The sequence below is a fragment of the Apostichopus japonicus genome, chromosome 4, assembly GCF_037975245.1.
Source record: "Apostichopus japonicus isolate 1M-3 chromosome 4, ASM3797524v1, whole genome shotgun sequence".
NCBI lineage: Eukaryota > Metazoa > Echinodermata > Holothuroidea > Aspidochirotida > Stichopodidae > Apostichopus > Apostichopus japonicus.
Window position 1 is genome coordinate 13,255,987 of NC_092564.1, and position 18,713 is coordinate 13,274,699.

The window sequence follows — 18,713 nt, forward strand, 5'->3', positions numbered from 1 at the left end:
TACACTTTGAACTTATTTATCGTTGAATTTGTCTGTGCAAGCATATTAACCAAAGTTCAAATAATTATTTTAATACAGAGATTACTAATCTATAGTAAGAATTAATATGAAAAGAGCAAGGCAATTATTGGCTTGGATGGGAATTGAACCAGTGATGTCAGGATTACAAGATTATTCAGCCCTTACATTATAGTGGCGATCCCTATCTAGCTTTTTTTATTCTTTTTTTGCTTGGGACAACGATCTTTGAGGCAACATATAACACCTCACATACCGGCGTGTAACCAGGGATGACACTCACCAATTTATTTCGGCACAACCCAAAACAAGTAAGGAATTCCAAGGGGAAATCGCCTATTATATTACATAGCCTACATTTTTGATGTACGAAGATATATATTGTATGCACATGGACCAATTGGTGTGACGTCCAGTGCTTACGGTTTTAGAAATGCTCGCATGAAATTTTTCACACAAATTCTGCCAACGTTGACGTTTGACCTCCATTGACATTGACATTGTACTTACAACGTAGTGTGTTGTAACCAAGCCTTTGTTTTCAAGTCACAATATCAAATAATTCTCAAGTCAAGTCGCATATCATTTGATTTTATTGCAAGTCAAGTCAAACCTTAAATGCCAAATACAACAGCAACTTATCTATAAGGCCATCCTATGTGTTATACAACTTACACATGAAGGTCCAACAATTAAGGTATTTTGTGAAGATATGCAGAACCTGTGGATGCTGTGCATACGAGTGTAGTGAGAGGCGAGTACATTTAAAAACAGGCTAAAAACCTTGCGAGTGGATTCGACAACAACACTGAAGTATATTATACAACAGACAGTTTTCGCTCCCTTTTTCAATAAATATATGAAACTTTGACGATATATTAGGCCTACAGTGATTGATATGAAACATGACAATAAATTATTCAGTACGTTATATATAACCAAGACGAGAGGATGCTAAATAAACCAGTCAGTATCTCGTGGAAAAGTGGTCATTAATTCCCTTTCTCCGAAATCACCAAAACGAAGGCGGGTCGCGATTATTTTTCCAAACAGGTTTTTCTGTTGAATTATATGTATCTCCATTGGGGTAAATCATATATAGAGGAAACTATTAAATGAACACCATACATATAGGACGGTTATATCTTCGTTGCAACGAATGAATGCAGACATTTTGGTAACCTCGAAGTGAAGGTTACTATGGTGATGACGTAACTTTTCCGACCAATAATGAGCGACTATATACACATAATTGCAAACCTGTTTAGGAAAAAAAAAACGCAGCCGGGTCGCGAATTTTTCAAGTCAAGTCACAAGTCCGAAAATATGATAGAATCTGACTCGAGTCAACAACACTGACCTACAGTTTTGAACTTAATTCAAGAATATGACGGTCCTTGTTTCATATTTTGTACGCTAGTAATGGGAAGTAAAGATAACAGGGAAATCGGTGTCAGATTTTCACATTCTACACCGTTGACCTCATGACCTTTGATGGTCGGCGTCAATTAATCTAGGGCAATAATGAATGTTTTTTATTTGCATTATGATGTTCATCATTTTGGCATTCTAACATTCTAAGCTAAACTAAGCTAGGCTAAGCTAAGCTAAGCTAAGCTAAACGAAACGAAACGAAACGAAACGAAACGAAACGAAACTAAACTAAACTAAACTAAACTAAACTAAACTAAACTAAACTAAACTAAACTAAACTAAACTAAACTAAACTAAACTAAACTAAACTAAACTAAACTAAACTAAATTATACTAAACTAAACTAAACTAAACTAAACTAAACTGAACTAAACTAAACTAAACTAAACTAAACTAAACTAAACTAAACTAAACTAAACTAAACTAAACTAAACTAAACTAAACTAAACTAAACTAAACTAAACTAAACTAAACTAAACTAAACTAAACTAAACTAAACTAAACTAAACTAAACTAAACTAAACTAAACTAAACTAAACTAAACTAAACTAAACTAAACTAAACTAAACTAAACTAAACTAAACTAAACTAAACTAAACTAAACTAAACTAAACTAAACTAAACTAAACTAAACTAAACTAAACTAAACTAAACTAAACTAAACTAAACTAAACTAAACTAAACTAAACTAAACTAAACTAAACTAAACTAAACTAAACTAAACTAAACTAAACTAAACTAAACTAAACTAAACTAAACCAAAACAAACTAAACTGAACTAAAAGCAGACGTCCCTGATCATGTGGCTAACATGGCGTTCCAGGGTTGTAGTAGTTGTACGAAAAGTAAACAGAGTTAGCAGTCATTGCGTAATTTGGCTAGGGCCTAAGCGATCGTACTGTACATGCAAGCAGTGTATAATTGGTTGTCTATAACTGCCAAACCCCTCACACTGAAGAACGAACTAAGAACCGAAAATGTTGGCTTCCAGAGTTTCTCAGAGCTACCGATTTACAGTTCAGAATGTTTTTAAAAGATTTCAATCCGCACAGGCTAGCTTAGCAACGAGTTCAATTGAGTCGATGAGAGAAGAAAGCATATTCACCGAAGAACACATTGCTCTGAGACAGTCTCTTCGCAAGGTAGCCTAATGTGGTTGTGTAACATTACTTAGGATACGGCACAACCTTGTTTTTAGGAGCTCGTAAAAATTCCAGTTTCAGTGCTCCGAATCGAAAACATAATGACCATGTATCAGTGCCATTCGAAAATATATGTTCCGATTGGCTGTCCATTCAACGTGTTTTCAAATTTCTTTTGTGTGTTTTGTACCCTGACATTGGTAAAAGATTTAGGCCTAGCGTTAGGGCCCGGGCCTAGTATTACTATTAGCCATTGTCATTGGCCTAAATTAGCAATATAGCCTGAACGTCTGACAATACCTCAATAGGGCGACCTAACGATTGTAGACGGTAGCTTCTTGATGCTGTGAGCTCAAATATTCTTAAGGAAAATAGTGTCGATCTCACACTGTCACAGAAACTGTTCTGTGTTTTAGTTCTCTCCAGTCAACTAGGGCTAACTTCTAACTAAGGCCTATTGCTATGTGGTTCCATTAAGACTAGTAGAGTTTGGTTTCATTAGATTCTGGCACAATGAAAGATTTAGTAATCAGGATATCCCAAATTTATGTTACCAGGTATCAAAGTTGCTACCAGCTTCAAAGACTTTCTTTTCTTTTGCAGTTAGCCTATTTATTTCATTGTGAAAGTGACTTTCAGAGTTCCAAGGAACTGAAAATATTCAATTTTGCACAGTGTCAAACTGGGTACCTTTTATTGCATTTGTAGATAATTGAAAATGAGATCAACCCACATGTTGAGCAATGGGAAAATGAGAAGATGTTTCCAGCGCACAGAGTGATGAAAACACTCGGCTCCAATGGATTCCTTGGAGTAAATAAACCAGTTGGTAAGAATAATGCCAATTAATAAAACTAGTATTAAGCTGAATCAGTTCATAGTATGTTCACAGTGACACTTTTTAGAGTGGTTTAAGTCTCCAGGGTTGGTACATCATAGCTATATTGCCAGTTCCCAATTATGCTATATTAGAGCCTCAACGTGCATTTCATCTCAATGGTCTGAAAATCTTCTTTGGTACTATTGTGTAGTATATATATACTCACACTTTCATGACAATGAACATATTTGGTGGGGGGGGGGGGGCTCATTCTCATAGATCATTCTTAAGTGAAAATCCAAATAATGCCATATTGTGTCCTGTGTTTGTTTACAAATGTTCCCATTTGAAAATATTAATTGATCGTATGCATGAATTTATGCTTTGAGGTTGCAGTACTACTACTTCTACTATACACTGTAGAATTGTATGGCAGAGACTCAAGGATTCCTTTGAATATACTGTATACACAAAGTGTTAGTAACGTTTGACACAGGATATGGATCTGTATGTTAGTAATGATGTGCAGGTTCTTTGTAGGGACTTTTGAAGGTCTCAAGGCTGGATGTGTTCCAAATGGTAGAAAGTAGGATTAAACGTAACGTTTAGGCAAACTAGGAAGAATTTGTAACTTGTTTACGTCGCGGCGTCAATCGATTTGGGAATACGAAATTGCAATAGTGACATACACCCTTGCTTCATATACTTGTGTAACAAAGTGTTTGTGAAGAAAGTATGGCTCTTTTTCCGAAAAGATCGTTTCTAAAAGGAGCATTTAATGGTGTATGTCTTTCTTTTCCATAACATGGAATGTTGCAAATAACTGAAATAGGACACATTGCCAATGTCTGCAAAATTCTAAACACGAAAACTTAAAAATCACAGCTTGGATGAATTTTTCATCCTTGGTATGTTGATCCAACTTAGAGATAGAGATTTTGAGAAGCTATTTGGTTTAAGTGAAGCCATATGGACAAATACTATCAAACAGCTTCTTGTCTTCTAACCTTCATGAATTTTCTTTCAGATGATACTGTATCTTCATAAAGTTCAATGGGCATTGCAGTCTCAACCAACATCTGAAAATAAACATTTTGCATTTGGAAAGACTTCCCAAGTCCTCAAATTAGGGCATAAGATCAGTCTTGAATAGTTCAAATTAGACTTTTGTTTTTGTTTTTTTGTACCCTGTACAACAGCACGGTCTATAATATTTGTCTCTACAAGCTCATTGTACAGCAGTTGAACACTGTCTTGAAAGTGTTCAGTTATTTTATTTCCTGATCTTCTTTTCTATAGAGTATGGGGGACTTGGATTAGATTTTAGTTACAGCATTGCAGTAGCAGAAGAACTAGGAAACATAAACTGTGGTGGTATACCCATGGCTATAGGAGTGCAAACAGATATGGCTACACCAGCTCTGGCTAGGTAAGCACCCACAGTAGTGATAAAATGGAGTTATCTGTTTTCAGTTCACTGTTTGAGTAAACATTACGGTGGAAGATTTGTGTTTATCTTATTTTAAATCTTTTACTCTTAGCAGCAGCAAGTGCTCCACCCAGTGGGGCTGAGCAGTAACTAGATGGGAGGGGGAACTGGTAAAGAAGTATTAGTGTATGAGATGAGATTAAGGCTGTTTTCTGTACCAAGAAATTTCTTTAGTGTATATGATGTAGCAAACATTGACAAGAGTAGGAAGATTTTATCCGGTGACATGTGCACAGGGCTGGAAAACCTTCCGAACCAGGTTCGCGGGAGAAAATCCTGGCTGGAGAAAATAAATCGGGAAGAAAATAGAGGAAAAAAAAGGGGACGAAAAATATTTAAAAACCATGAAGGAAAAATAAATTTCAGAAGAAAAGTTTCAGAAACAAAAGAGAAATGTTCAGAGAGTGTGCTCGCAATTTTAGTCACAATGTAGCAGGTAATGATGTGTCCCCAACCCACTCACATGGGCAATGTCAATGGCTAGTTTCGCACACTTCAGGGTATATGGGTCACACGGACACCCACGGCCCAGCGCGGGAAGATTGCTGTAATAAATCAGCCTCACGGGAAATGTTTTGAACAATATTGCTATTCCACATTTTTTGATATTTATATGGTATGTTAGTTAGTAAACGTTTTCTTTCGTATGAATTTGACTTCAGTTCAGGTGCGGGATTCCCTTCAACAGACTCAGTAATCCTGCAAAGAAAACATTTGTCTGCTGGAAGTCCCTGCATCGTTTTCTTGCATTCGCGATGAGTTTACTGATCTGCCGTTTTTTAATTCCTTTTCTTATAGATTTGGATCTGATGAATTAAGAACGCAGTTCTTAGTTCCAACAATCGCCGGAGATTTCGTTGCTTGCCTGGGTGTTAGTGAACCGGGTGCTGGATCTGATGTAGCTAGTAAGTCATGCATGCCACCTATAATTATGTAATCCTTCCAGCGAGTTAGAAAATCCAGGTTAGCTGTTCCTCTTTTTGTCATTTAGTCGGGAGACAAAATTTTCAATGAAGGGATATGAGGAACAGTGGTATTCTTTGGTAGGAAGGGTAATCAAGTAGGTTTGTTGGTGTTAAAGGTTTCAGTGTTACTGCTTTAAATGGCAAATTAAGTGTTGATAGATTGTGGACCCTCTAGAAACATTGTTTGGCCCTTTAAGCATCTGAGGCTCCTCAATTAAAAGTAGCTGGACTAGTTAGTGTCACACACAGACCATTAGCTCAATTCCCAATGTGCAAAACATAACTCAAATCAGAAAACAATAACCATAATTTTATCACCAATATTAGTTCAAATCGGTATCATCTAACATAGAGATAACATCTTTTAATTCTAAAGTATTCTAAGGCCTGCTTTAATAGCCATTTGACATAAACTTCTACAGTGTATTGTATTAACAAAGTGTGCAATATCAGGGAAATTTGTCATTTTCCAAGGTTTTGGCAGCAAATCTTTCAAGATATTGCATATGGTGAAGGAGGAATGTAAACCATCTATAGGGCAAAATTAGAAAGGTTATAAGTTATCATTTAATACCCACGTAAAGGAGCATGGCAGGATGTTAGACGATATTATTTTTATCTTATTTTAAGACATCACTACTACTGCCGTCAAAGATGGTGATGACTTTGTGATCAATGGAGCCAAAATGTGGACTACATCAGGTATGCAGGCTGACTGGATGTGTCTGCTAGCAAACACTGGAGGAGAGAACGCCCACTCCAACAAATCACTTATCTGTCTACCCTTGGATACGAAAGGTTTGTCAATTATTCAATCTGGGATTAAGTTTGACCTTTGCATTAAGTAGTTGGTCAGGTACTATACTTCAGGACAGAGGAGCATCATCTACAAACATATAGTGTGATTTGTGGAGCATTATCTACAAACATATAGTGTGATTTGTGGAGCATCTTCTACAAACATATAGTGTGATTTGGAGCATCATCTACAAACATATAGTGTGATTTGTGGAGCAGCTTCTACAAACATATAGTGAGATTTGTGGAGCATTATGTACAAACATAAAGTGTGATTTGGAACATCATCTATAAACACATAGTGTAATTTGGAGCATCATCTACAAAGATATAGTGTGATTTGTGGAGCATCTTCTACAAAGATATAGTGCGATTTGGAACATCATCTATAAACACATAGTGTAATTTGGAACATCATCTATAAATGCATAGTGTGATTTGGAGCATCATCTACAAACATATAGTGTGATTTGGAGCATCATCTACAAACATATAGTGTGATTTGGAGCATCATCTACAAACATATAGTGTGATTTGGAGCATCATCTACAAACATATAGTGTAATTTGGAGCATCATCTACAAACATATAGTGTGATTTGTGGAGCATTATCTACAAACATAAAGTGTGATTTGCGTGATACTCTCTATCAGTCATGAAGTCCTTATTCATATGGTCTTTCTCTGCTTTTATTTATTATTAATATACATATATATATTTATATATATATATAAATATATCTGTGATAGTATATATATATGTCAATCTGTTTATATGTAAATCTGTACCACTTGGCGACTGTTCATAGGGGTTAAATGCGGTCAAGCATTATTTTACTCAAATTGCTCAGAGTCGTGGTATGAACCACAATCATAGTATGTGTGTTCACAGCTTGTACTGTACAAGCTTGTACTGTACTCACAAGCTTGTACTGTACAAGCTGATGGACATAATATGTTTTTGCCATGAACAGTGGTCGAAACTTAAAAATATCAACAAACTGTAGCGTGAGAACTATATGAAACATATTTGGGTTTATGATATACATAATTCACATAAATTAGTATGAGAAATATGCTCATAAGTCAGCAACATATGATGAAATAGCATGACAAACTTGACCATAAGTCAATGTTATGTTCTTGTATTGGCAAGAAAGGATCACTGATATGCTTTCTTGTTCTGAGGTTGTAGGCTGTATTTCTGTACTTATTTCTCCAAGGTGTCCATCGAGCTAAGAAGATAGAAAAGATTGGTATGCACTCATCAGACACAGCTCAAATCTTCCTGGAAGATGTCCGAATCCCTCAAAGGTATCTCATCGGAGACGAGGGTCAGGGATTTACCTACCAGATGCTTCAGTTCCAAGAAGAAAGGTTATTTGCAGCTGCTGGGAGTGAGTTGTTTGTTTCATAAACATTTTACGGTCAACGTCCGGACATAAACATGAATGGATCAGTAGAAAGTTTCAAATACCACACCTTGAATATCCCTTCATTCATCTACAATGAATATTCATATGAAACCACTATGGAAGCTTGCCTCATTTGCATATCGTCGATCATTCCTCCAATCATAGCAAAGATAGTTATAGAGAGTCATTGAACAACTTGCCTTGTTGAACTTGTAAGAAGATTTGAAAATGTTTCTGAAAGCAATGAATATCATTGAAAAAATTGTTTAAAAAACACTGGAAAAATTGTGAATAGTGTGTTGTCATTTTTAAAAGCCCTATGGCCATATAAACATATTTAGCAATTCTTTATCACTTAAAAACTGTTATAGCTATTATTGTGCCTGATAAAATGGAATATAATGAAACTAAACCTAGGACATTCAAGTAGAATGGCAATATAATTATACAATGGTTGACAGTACACATTTGTGTTGATTTGTCACTGGGCTATAAACTAGCCAATCTAGCTAGCTGTAGTTTACGTGGTTCAAATGTATAAATGTAATACTTTAATGATCTTATTGCAGTCCTTGCTCCATTGGAAAAGTGTATTGCTTACACGATTGACTACTGTCGAGAGAGGAAGATCTTTGGGAAACCAATACTGGATAATCAGGTGGTCCATTTCAGAATGGCTGAGCTGGCAACGGAAATTGAACTGGTTCGTTCTATGCTGTATAGATCTGTGGGTAAGTTTTAAGATTGTCAAATATTGTGTGGACCTGAATGAAGTATTTATAGCGTTGGCCTACTACTAATAAAGTAGAAGTTCATGACTACTCTCTGCCAGTAAACTTTGCGCAGATGTGATTTGCAAGTATGCCATGTGAAACTCTGATTATATTTCTAGATTATTGTAAACTTAATAACATGTTTGTTAGCCTCTATATAGCTGTTGCACAAGGTGATAGGGTAAGGCTTTCGTTGCTGTAAATGTTACAACAGTTTTCATGGAAAGCACCTCACAGTGCTACTGGTTTAGTTTAGCCTATAAATTTCTCATAAGCCTTTCATGTCATTTCTTCAAGTTATGGGAAGTCTTATATCCAAGCCAATTGAGAAAAAAATATTAAAGAGTAAAATGAAGTGTTATTTGTATCAAAATTGATCAAGAAATTAATTTTCTTATATCATTTTAAATTCACCTTACAAAATCCACAACTTTGAATAACTTTCAGGTCACTTTGGCTTTCATTGGATGTGGGTTGTATCGTTGGTATCCAATTTGTCAAAATCAAAGTGAATAATTTATCGCTAGTTTAAGGCCAAGATCCAAGTGTTCGACAGATATTAACCTGCAGATCATCTGTGGTTGTCTTGCCTTAAATTACATCCCCCAGTTACAGTTACAATCTTGGAGAATGAAATTCTTATATCATCAATAAGATATATAATAGTAATGGTTGTGATGAGCAAATCCCTGAAACAGGTGTGAAACTCTGTATTTAATTTGGAAGATATTTGGGACGTCATTATACTTTGAAACACCTGTGGAAGTCTGAAAAAAGACTCTGTTATTACATTAGCCAATATTTGTACTGCCTATGTTAACTTTTAATTTGTTTGTATTCTTTGATGAGTTTTCCAAATGTAGTAAGTTTTGAAATAAGGTAGCAGTTTGCACCATCAACAACTAGAATCGGACCACTTTATTCCTGTTGTGGTTTCTTTGGGACCACACTATTCTGTTGCTGTTGCTGTTGGACCTCTATATTTCCTGTTGTGGTTGCTGTTGGACCACTATTTTCCTGTTGTGGTTGCTGTTCACACTTAACATGTTGTTTTTCAGGTTCTGAGTCTTTTCAGTAATGCACTTTAATTTGCTCCCTACAATAGCTCTTTACCTAAAAGGACAAGACGTGACCAAACTTGCATCCATGAATAAACTTAAATCTGGCCGATTGGCTAGAGAAGTAGCTGACTCATGTTTGCAGTACTGGGGTGGCATGGGGTATACCGATGAGGTGCCTGTCAGCAGATATTATAGAGACTGTCGGTAATGCATCATTATTATTTCAATTCTTTCTTTCACTAAAAGTTTAATTAAGTAAGTGACACACCATCAGTGAGGATATGGGGAATGAGTTCAAAAGCTGATGCGCAGATATTATTAAATACATCTTCAGTATCGGGCCTAATACTAGCCTCTCATGAATTAAAGACCTACTAATTTCTGGGCACAATCTGGAACCAATAGAGACAATTTTGCGCCCCGATTGGAGATCATGATCGAACATGATATCAATATGAACAAAATGATACTGTTGACCTGTTATATCCAGGCAATTTATAAATAGGAAAAATTCAAAATATGCTCAAAATGCAAAGCTTCAGTGTCGGTTAAAAGCTATTCTTTCCTGTCTTAGGTGATGGTGTTTCTACTTATTACTTTTATTATTCTGTTCCGACATCACTACTTGTGGTGATGTAAAAATAATTTCTGTTTTTCTTCCACGCTAGCCAAGTATTTAGACGGAAATGATGTGACAAAGCTCGCAGCAATGGCGAAACTTAAAGGCGGTCGTCTCTGCCGTGAAGTGAGCGACTCTTGCGTGCAATATTTAGGTGGTTTCGGGTTCACTGAGAATCTTGTTAGTAGAATGTTCTTGGATGGCAGGTATGAAGAACAATTTATACGTTCATGTGCTTTGCTTACCAGCCATGCAGTGCAAGCACTACGGATGACGCAAAATTAAGCGGCTTAAAAAATATTTCACCAGCGCAAGGAATCATTGCTTTAGACATTGTTCATTGTCCCATCACCTTTTTGCCTTCATCATGTACTCATATCAAAGTAAATGGTTTGGTCTTTGGTTAATTTTTAGCAGTAAGTATCTTAGCATGAAGTCCCTCAAATGTTGACTGGCAGTGTGTCATGATGATGGTGATAAGCACTCAATTTTTCAACCCATGACCCATTTGACTTGTTACTTGCCTTCAAGGACTTGACTTGAGGCTTGCCTTCAGAGGCTTGAGAGACTTAACTTGAGGCTTGCCTTTAAAGACTTGTATTGTATGTATTTTAGATCCTTCTGCAAGCAGGAACTCTCGAAGAAGCCATCATCGGCTTATCAAAGCCGCAAGCTGACCGAAGTCAGTCTCTTTGATTCATATTTAACGTTCATGATTATGAATTGTCAATTGTCAACAACTCTGTAACTAGACTACACATTAATCTTGGAGTGACCTTATAATTGGAAGGCACCGGCGTTAACCACTGAGCTAACACTCCATCATAGATTGCCCTCATAGATTTGAGACTTGCCTTCAGAGGCTTGAGACTTGACTTGAGGTCTTGATGACAATGTAAGGAAATGTTCCTTGTTAAAAAAAACCTTTCCTCTGTGTTATTATGTGAAAGATGAAGGTGTATATATACATAATGATAGTTTCAAATTATCTTGAATATACTTTCGGTTAAATTCTTGAAATTAACATCCTGTGGATTCACAATAAGTATCCTATTTAGTGAGCTACTAATTTAATTCTGCTGTCTGCTTGACGACCAACTACATCATAAAGGTTCTCGCATATTTCCATGATCACACCGAAAATTGTTTCCAAAAAAAAGGTTAGAAACTGTTCATTCTGTCAGTATAAGTGCTCTCAAACATGATATGTGAGGACAGTGTAGAGTGCTATTAGCAATAGAAAATTGTCCCAATTAGCTGAAGCATTCACTTTATTATCAAAATGACTTTCCAAATATGATGTATTCATTCTTTCAAAAAGAAGGACATTTATTGTGAATATTTTGTGGGTGAAGAATTTGTTAGATGTCATATGTTAGTTATCGACTGCTAGGGGTGGATTTTGTTTACCCTAGTTTTGACCTATATGTCAAGTAGAGGATAAACTGTACTTCTTGAAATAATTAGTCATCAGCTTTGCTAAAATGCAAGAAAATACAATTCATGATATCATCAATATTATTTTTTTAAGCTGTTCAAATTTATGCACAATTTTTGGAAGAAGATGATTAAGTTATGTGACCTGATGTTTTTTTAACTTTTTGATTATTCTTCTTCTTCGCTCTATTAAATTTCCGAAATAAATCCAAGGTGATCTTATCACTATTAGTTGGATAGCCACCAGATGTTAATTGTAACTATTTATACTTTGTCCTTCATGTGAATGTGTAGCTGCCTAACGTGTTAAAAGCAGTCTACCTTTCAAGCAGATTGTTAAATATTCAAATCATTTTACATCCTGTTTTGCATTAACCTAGAAATGCCGCAAATGCGGTGTCAGTAACAGCATCTTTGGTAAGGTGATGTTGGACTGGAGAACACATAGTACTAGAAACCTCTTCTGTAATATCTTTCTGGTTTCTGTTTCAGGCTTCTTTCCATCGGAGGTGGAGCAGATGAGGTTATGTTGAGTATCATCTGCAAATATATGGGATCCCTGCCCAAACAGAAGAAGTAAATCACAAGGTAACACATCTCCACCCGTCAGTTCAATGCCTTGGATGATGATTCACTGTAACATCTGCTTTGGAAGGCAAAGTAATTGTAACAAAACAAAATTCAACTCAGTTTCAGGTCAAGTTGATCTCTAGTCATTAACTGAAGCCACCATATTATCTCTAAACATGGAGGTGGGGGGCTGTGGGCAATTTTACAAACTCATTCCAGTAGCTTCACTTTGAAAGTTTGTGATTTGAGTCATCACTTTTGACAACACTGGCTGGTCAGTTGTTTTACAAAAGTTCTGACAGTAGTGCAACTCTTGTAGTAAACCAAAAGTGAAAGTGTTACAAACATAAACGCCCAAGGAACAATGCCATAATCGTAATCATTCAGTCTGTCACAGAATGTACATACCCTCTGTAGAAACCAGCATGCACCATATGCCTATTGTGAAATAATATATCTCTCTTATAGATGTTAAGGAGAGCAGGGAAGTGCAATGAAGAATATTTGAAATGGGAACCAATTTCATATTAGTGATCGTATGTTTGGGCTCAAGTTGTAGTTTACAAAAGAATGAATTGGTTCCCAGTCAACTCCACAGACCAACCCAATGGTTTGATGTTGGCATTCCCAATGACAGTGGGGAGGGGGTGGAATACACCATCTCCATGTGTGTGTGCAGGGAGGGGTGGGGTGAGGGGTTGGACACTCTTATGTGAACTTGACACATGTCCACATGTTTTGTCCTCACAATTTCTGTCACCTTTTTATTTGAGAGGACCACCACCATTGGACAAGAATGGCCAAAGAATTGGTGAGAACATTGCCTTCATTATTACAGTCAAGTGTTATGCCTGAAGAGAGATCTCAGACAATAAACCAAATAATCCTTAAATCAGACGAATTTCTTTCACTGTTATTTTCTTCTCCTTCTTGTTAAATTGACCATCAATCTAATTTGTAATCTAAATTATCAATGATCATAAGAAAATATTAGTAACTTTAAAATCACAAATTTTGTTTCTGATTTTACAGATTGCACCATCGATAATGTCATGTGATCATATCATCGTCATCTCAGAAAATTTATAGAAGAGAAAACTGTCAAACTAAAATTGCTGGAACTGGTGTATGAAGAGAAGATTTGTTTTGGTAACTGATGAATTGAAATCTAGGATCGTGCTAGATACCAGCCTTTTGCCCTATTCCGGAATGCTTGAAGTTTTACAAGCTTCATGAATTATATGTGATGAATGACAAATTTCATTTATACAAATGGAATGGGATGAGGATATAATAATAATAATAAATGAGACTTATATAGCGCCAAATCAGTAAACAAAAGTTACTGCTCAAAGCGCTTTACAAAGAAAGTAAATTAATTTACAAAAGAACAAGTGAAAAAATGGGTCTTAAGTAGACTTTTGAAAGTAGAAAGTTTATAGCATGTTCGAATGTGATCTGGTAACTTGTTCCAGAGATAAGACCCAGAGTATTGGAAGCTTCTGTAACCATAGTTCTTCAATCGTGGTTTTGGAACAGTTAAAAACAGTTTGTTGGAGGAACGAAGTGTGCGAGTTGGAGTATATGGCAAGAGAAGTTGTGACAGGTACACAGGCCGTTCAAGATGATGAGCACAGAAGGTGAGAAGAAGTATTTTATACTGGATTCTGTAGCTGATAGGTAGCCAATGAAGTTCCTTCAGAAGTGGGGTGGTGCGGCACTTTCTTCCTTTCCTTTTCACAATACGGGCAGCGGTGTTTTGGATCTTTTGGAGTTTCTTGATGGTCGAATCAGGAAGGCCAAATAAAAGTGAATTAAGAAAATCAAGCTTTGATGTCACAAACGCATGGACCAGTATCTCGCAAGTCTTATTATCGAGGTAATTCCTCATCAAACTGATTTTCCTAAGTTGCCAATTTGCAGAACGACAGAGATTAGTAACGTGATTTTCAAGTGACATGGTCTGGTCAAAATATGCACCAAGGTTTCTAACAGTTGAGGAGATATTAATAGAGTCTTTACCAACAGTAAGTGGTGGAAAATTAGGTGTAACTTCAGAGAAACGTGATCGAAAAACAATAAACTCTGTTTTATCACAGTTTAGTTTCAACTGATTAGTTGTAAGCCAAGTGTTTACAGCACTTATACAGGTTTCCATTTTATGAAAAGCATTTGGCACATCATCCTTATCGAAAGCAAGAAGTAATTGAGTATCATCCGCATAATGATGGAAATGAACACCATGGTGCCGAATAATATCACTCAACTCCGCAAGATATAAAGAAAAAAGAACAGGTCCAAGTACAGAGCCCTGTGGAACACCAGTAACTAATGGACGAGGAGACGAGAGAACATCTTCAATTTTCACCTGTTGATAACGCTCAGTAATATAAGAATTGAACCAGGATAGAACAGTACCACCTAATCGATACTTTGACTGCAGTCTTTCTAACAAAATGGAATGATTAACTGTATCAAAAGCTGTTGATAAGTCTAAAAGAACTAAAAGGACAAAGCAGTCTTCATCAAGCTTGGATGTAATAAAATTATGAACTGCATTGAGGGCAGTTTCCGTACTGTGACCAGACTTATAAGCTGACTGGTATGGTTCGAGAAGATTCTCCTGTGTAAGATAATCCATTAAGCGAGATAAAACTGTCTTTTCCAAAACCTTTGAAACGAAACTCAAGTTCGAAATAGGGCGATAATTTTTTAAACAGTTTCTATCTAAGCTGGTCTTTTTAAGTACAGGAGTCACATGAGCAACCTTAAAGGAATCGGGTACGGTTCCTGTTGACATAGAAGTATTGACAATATTCGTGATGAGAAGAATGAGTTCTGCTGAACAACCTTTAGCTAACCATGTTGGCAGCGGATCAAGCATACACGATTTTGATGGAGAGTTTTTGATAATTTTAAGTATTTCATCTTCAGTAGCTTCAGAGAAACTGTCGAACGAAGATGCAGGCGATGGCTCAGTCAAACAATTTGCAGAAAGATGAAGGCCTTGACGATTTAACATAGTACAAAGTTCCAAGATCTTGGAAAAATAAAGGGAGAATCTCTCAGATAACTCTGTATGGCAGGAATAGTTCGGCAGGATGGCACACTTCTGTTTATTTGAAAGAAAATCAACAGTCTTGAAAAGATCTTTAGGAGATGATGTATCCGCAATAATAGTGGCGTAATAATTTCTCCTTGCAATACAAATTTTGTTCCGCACAACTTTACAATGTTCCTTAAAAAGTTCTCTATGAACAGATAAACCTGTTTTGCGCCACTGACGCTCGTGCTGTCTCCTAACTTTCTTAGCTTGGACAATATCATGACTAAACCAAGGTTCAATATTCTTGTCAGGTTTGACATGCAAAATATGCAGCAGCTGTTTGCACTGAGTATTCAATGTTTATGCAAAACCCCTCCTTTGTGTTGCTCAATAGTAAAAGGACTGTTCAGTTAAATGTTTTCACAGTTTTAAGACTTTTCTGTTTAATTTAAAATCAAAGTAGCTAATGTGTTCATAAGGAACTGCTTGTGAAAGGGATTTAGGATGTATACATGCAGTGGCATAGCTAGAGGGAGGGAGAAGAGTGCTCCCCCACCCAAACCCCCATCACAGAAATTTATCCTCCCCTCAAATTTGAATCTGTAGCAGAGGGTAGGCTCCATATGATCTCATGAAAACTCATATCGATACAAGTGCTATTTAAGTAAATTTAAATTCATCAATAAAACAGGGACATAAATTTGGCTTAGCCCGCTCACCCCAGGGAGGTTTGTACACAATATAACAGTTTTATATCAAAAGAAACGGGGAAAAAAAACGCTTTTGAAAGGTTATTTTGTAACAATGATATTAGAATATCGTCTGCAAATGCAGTAAGTAAAAGATATCTGAAAAAGTATGATGTCCGCTAAAGCACAAATATTAAAAAAAAGAAAGAATTTTATTGAATAGTGCAGCTTAATATTCGAGTTACAAGAATAGCTGTGTAATCAATCCAAGGAATAATTAATCAGCTATTACATTTGTAAATGTACACAAATGTAAATATGTATAGCAGTCTTAATACACTGAGAAGGCTACTATTTTCAGAAACCCTCTCAAAAACCTGTCTTGCCAGAACGAAAGGAAGTAAAATTCAGCTGTGTTACTTCCATAATTATAATAACAGGGTCCGAGTAGTTCTTTGAGCTTTAGAAACTTAATATATAGTTGTGGTGTAGCTGCTATGAAATGTCCAAGTTGTTATATAGCTGCATGATATTGACTTAAGGCCTGGTCACACTATACCGATTTTTTATCGGAATACTATCCGATTTTCCCGAAGGAATCGAAACTGCCAAGTTTTCGTTCGGGTCTTCCAGCCACAGTGATAAAGGACCTGATTTGCTATCTGTTGAGCCATTCCGATGTGGAAAAGCCCTCTCCTAACTTTTGATATTGACTCCGTTTCCTTTTATCGGATAGCTATCCGATTTCTCTTACGATCTTTATCGTTTTTCGATGTGACGTCACTTCAGAATGTAGTCCGTTCCAGAACCCCTCAGATTTGGAGTAGGTATTCGAATATTCCACTGCACCCATTACATTCACTACCACAAACCTCACTGTTCTGTCTAAAATCGGATAAATCGGACCGTATTTCGATAAAATATCGCTGTAGTGTGACCGGGCCTTTACCCTCTTTATTGACAGATATCAAAACATGCTGATACACATAATTTAATATAGGCAAACTAAAAGGTGAACTAATAATGTTATATTTAAAACATAAAAGTCATTATGATATCTGAAAGGGCGTTTAAATAGTCTTTTGAAGTTATTGAAGTCGGCATCCAAGTCAAAAGTAACCTTGTTATTTATCAAAGTTAGTGCCGATCAGACCTGACACTCTTGCAATGAAGGGAAATATGATCAGCACATGTCAATATAACTTCAAAAAGTCTACGGTGTTAGGCGTTGATAAGATGTATATTTAGGGCTTGATTTTCTACATCTTGAATATTTAAATGATCATTATTCTGTCAAAACTAAATGGAAATTTCAAGATCTGTCAAAAATCGGTTGAACCAGTTGAGGAATTTTCAATTCTTACCGGTTTAATTTGTCTGATGTCAGTGAAGTTACTGTTACAAATAATCTGCTTTGCTGATGTTACTTTCTGATATGATAGTCACTGAGTATAACACATCGATTTATTACACGGCACGTAAACTTCTAAAACCTGCTAAGACAGATATCCTGAATGAGTACAATATTCCTAAAAACAACAATATTGGTTAATGTTATTAATACCTATTGTAGGTTACTAGCTAGCTGTTTGACCAACTACGTCTGTATACGCTCTAATATATTCTACTGCTTATTTAGAGAATGTCGAAGAAAAGTGTAAAAAAGTATTTCATAACATTACATATTTTATGATACTCATTTTCACTAGCTTTGTAAAAATTATTTTCAAGAATGTCTTTCTTTTAGAGAGAAAATATTTTTGTAACAAATGTAAGATCAAATCTTTAAATATGAATGAGCAATGATGCAGAACTGGAAATGATTGTTATGCACAGGGATGTTAGGCTCTTGGTACAGTATCGATCTTAAATAGAGTATTAATTAAATTAAATTAAATTTGTTTTTATTTAATAAAATTTAATTTAATTAAATTGAAGGGACTGGTAACAATAACATGGCAAGTGTTCTCCAGTATCTGCTTTCTTTATTTTTTATAGCATTTGATTGTTTTTTGTTTAAATTTTTGGTGTGTTTGTGAAAGGAGCGGGGGAAGGGGGTAGGGAAGGGGAGGAGGAGACACTTCCTTCATAATATCTCTTGATATTTTATGACTTAATGAAAAGGGTATTGCTTATCAGTGTGTTGCTGGTATGTAGATAATTCTGAATCAAAATGAGACAATGGTGAAAAGCTTGAGAAAATGTAAATAATAAATTCATTGCAAATTTAATCAGATTGACATGTCTACCTGTAATTTTGTTGTTTATTGTAAACATTTACACACATTGGACTCTCTTTCCTTCACATAGTTAAATCCAGACAGTCTGTATTGCCCAAGCACCTCCTTCAGATGAAAAATGCAGCTATGAGCTACATCACATGAGCTCAAAATAATAAATTGCCTTATAATATCAAACAAAACTTGTCAGATATGTTA

The 18,713-nt window shown here is 35.9% G+C and overlaps 1 protein-coding gene across 5 annotated transcripts; it reads left to right on the forward strand.

Moving 5' to 3' along the window:
- The first annotated feature begins 2,340 nt into the window (after nucleotides 1-2,340).
- On the forward strand, nucleotides 2,341-18,511 carry LOC139966499 (probable acyl-CoA dehydrogenase 6). Of its 5 annotated transcripts, none has more exons than XM_071969567.1 (11): nucleotides 2,342-2,594; nucleotides 3,303-3,423; nucleotides 4,714-4,843; nucleotides 5,702-5,808; nucleotides 6,499-6,666; nucleotides 7,889-8,062; nucleotides 8,650-8,811; nucleotides 10,583-10,739; nucleotides 12,463-12,558; nucleotides 13,314-13,351; nucleotides 13,573-18,511. In XM_071969567.1, the coding sequence occupies exons 1-9, from the start codon at nucleotides 2,430-2,432 to the stop codon at nucleotides 12,548-12,550; spliced, it is 1,272 nt and encodes a 423-aa protein (XP_071825668.1). In that variant the 5' UTR covers nucleotides 2,342-2,429; the 3' UTR covers nucleotides 12,551-12,558; nucleotides 13,314-13,351; nucleotides 13,573-18,511. The 5 variants fall into 5 exon arrangements, with proteins under 5 accessions (XP_071825669.1, XP_071825668.1, XP_071825670.1 ...); XM_071969564.1 differs by lacking the exon at nucleotides 10,583-10,739 and adding an exon at nucleotides 9,959-10,118 and having other exon boundaries at nucleotides 2,346-2,594; XM_071969568.1 differs by lacking the exon at nucleotides 13,314-13,351 and having other exon boundaries at nucleotides 2,341-2,594.
- Nucleotides 18,512-18,713: the final 202 nt, after the last annotated feature.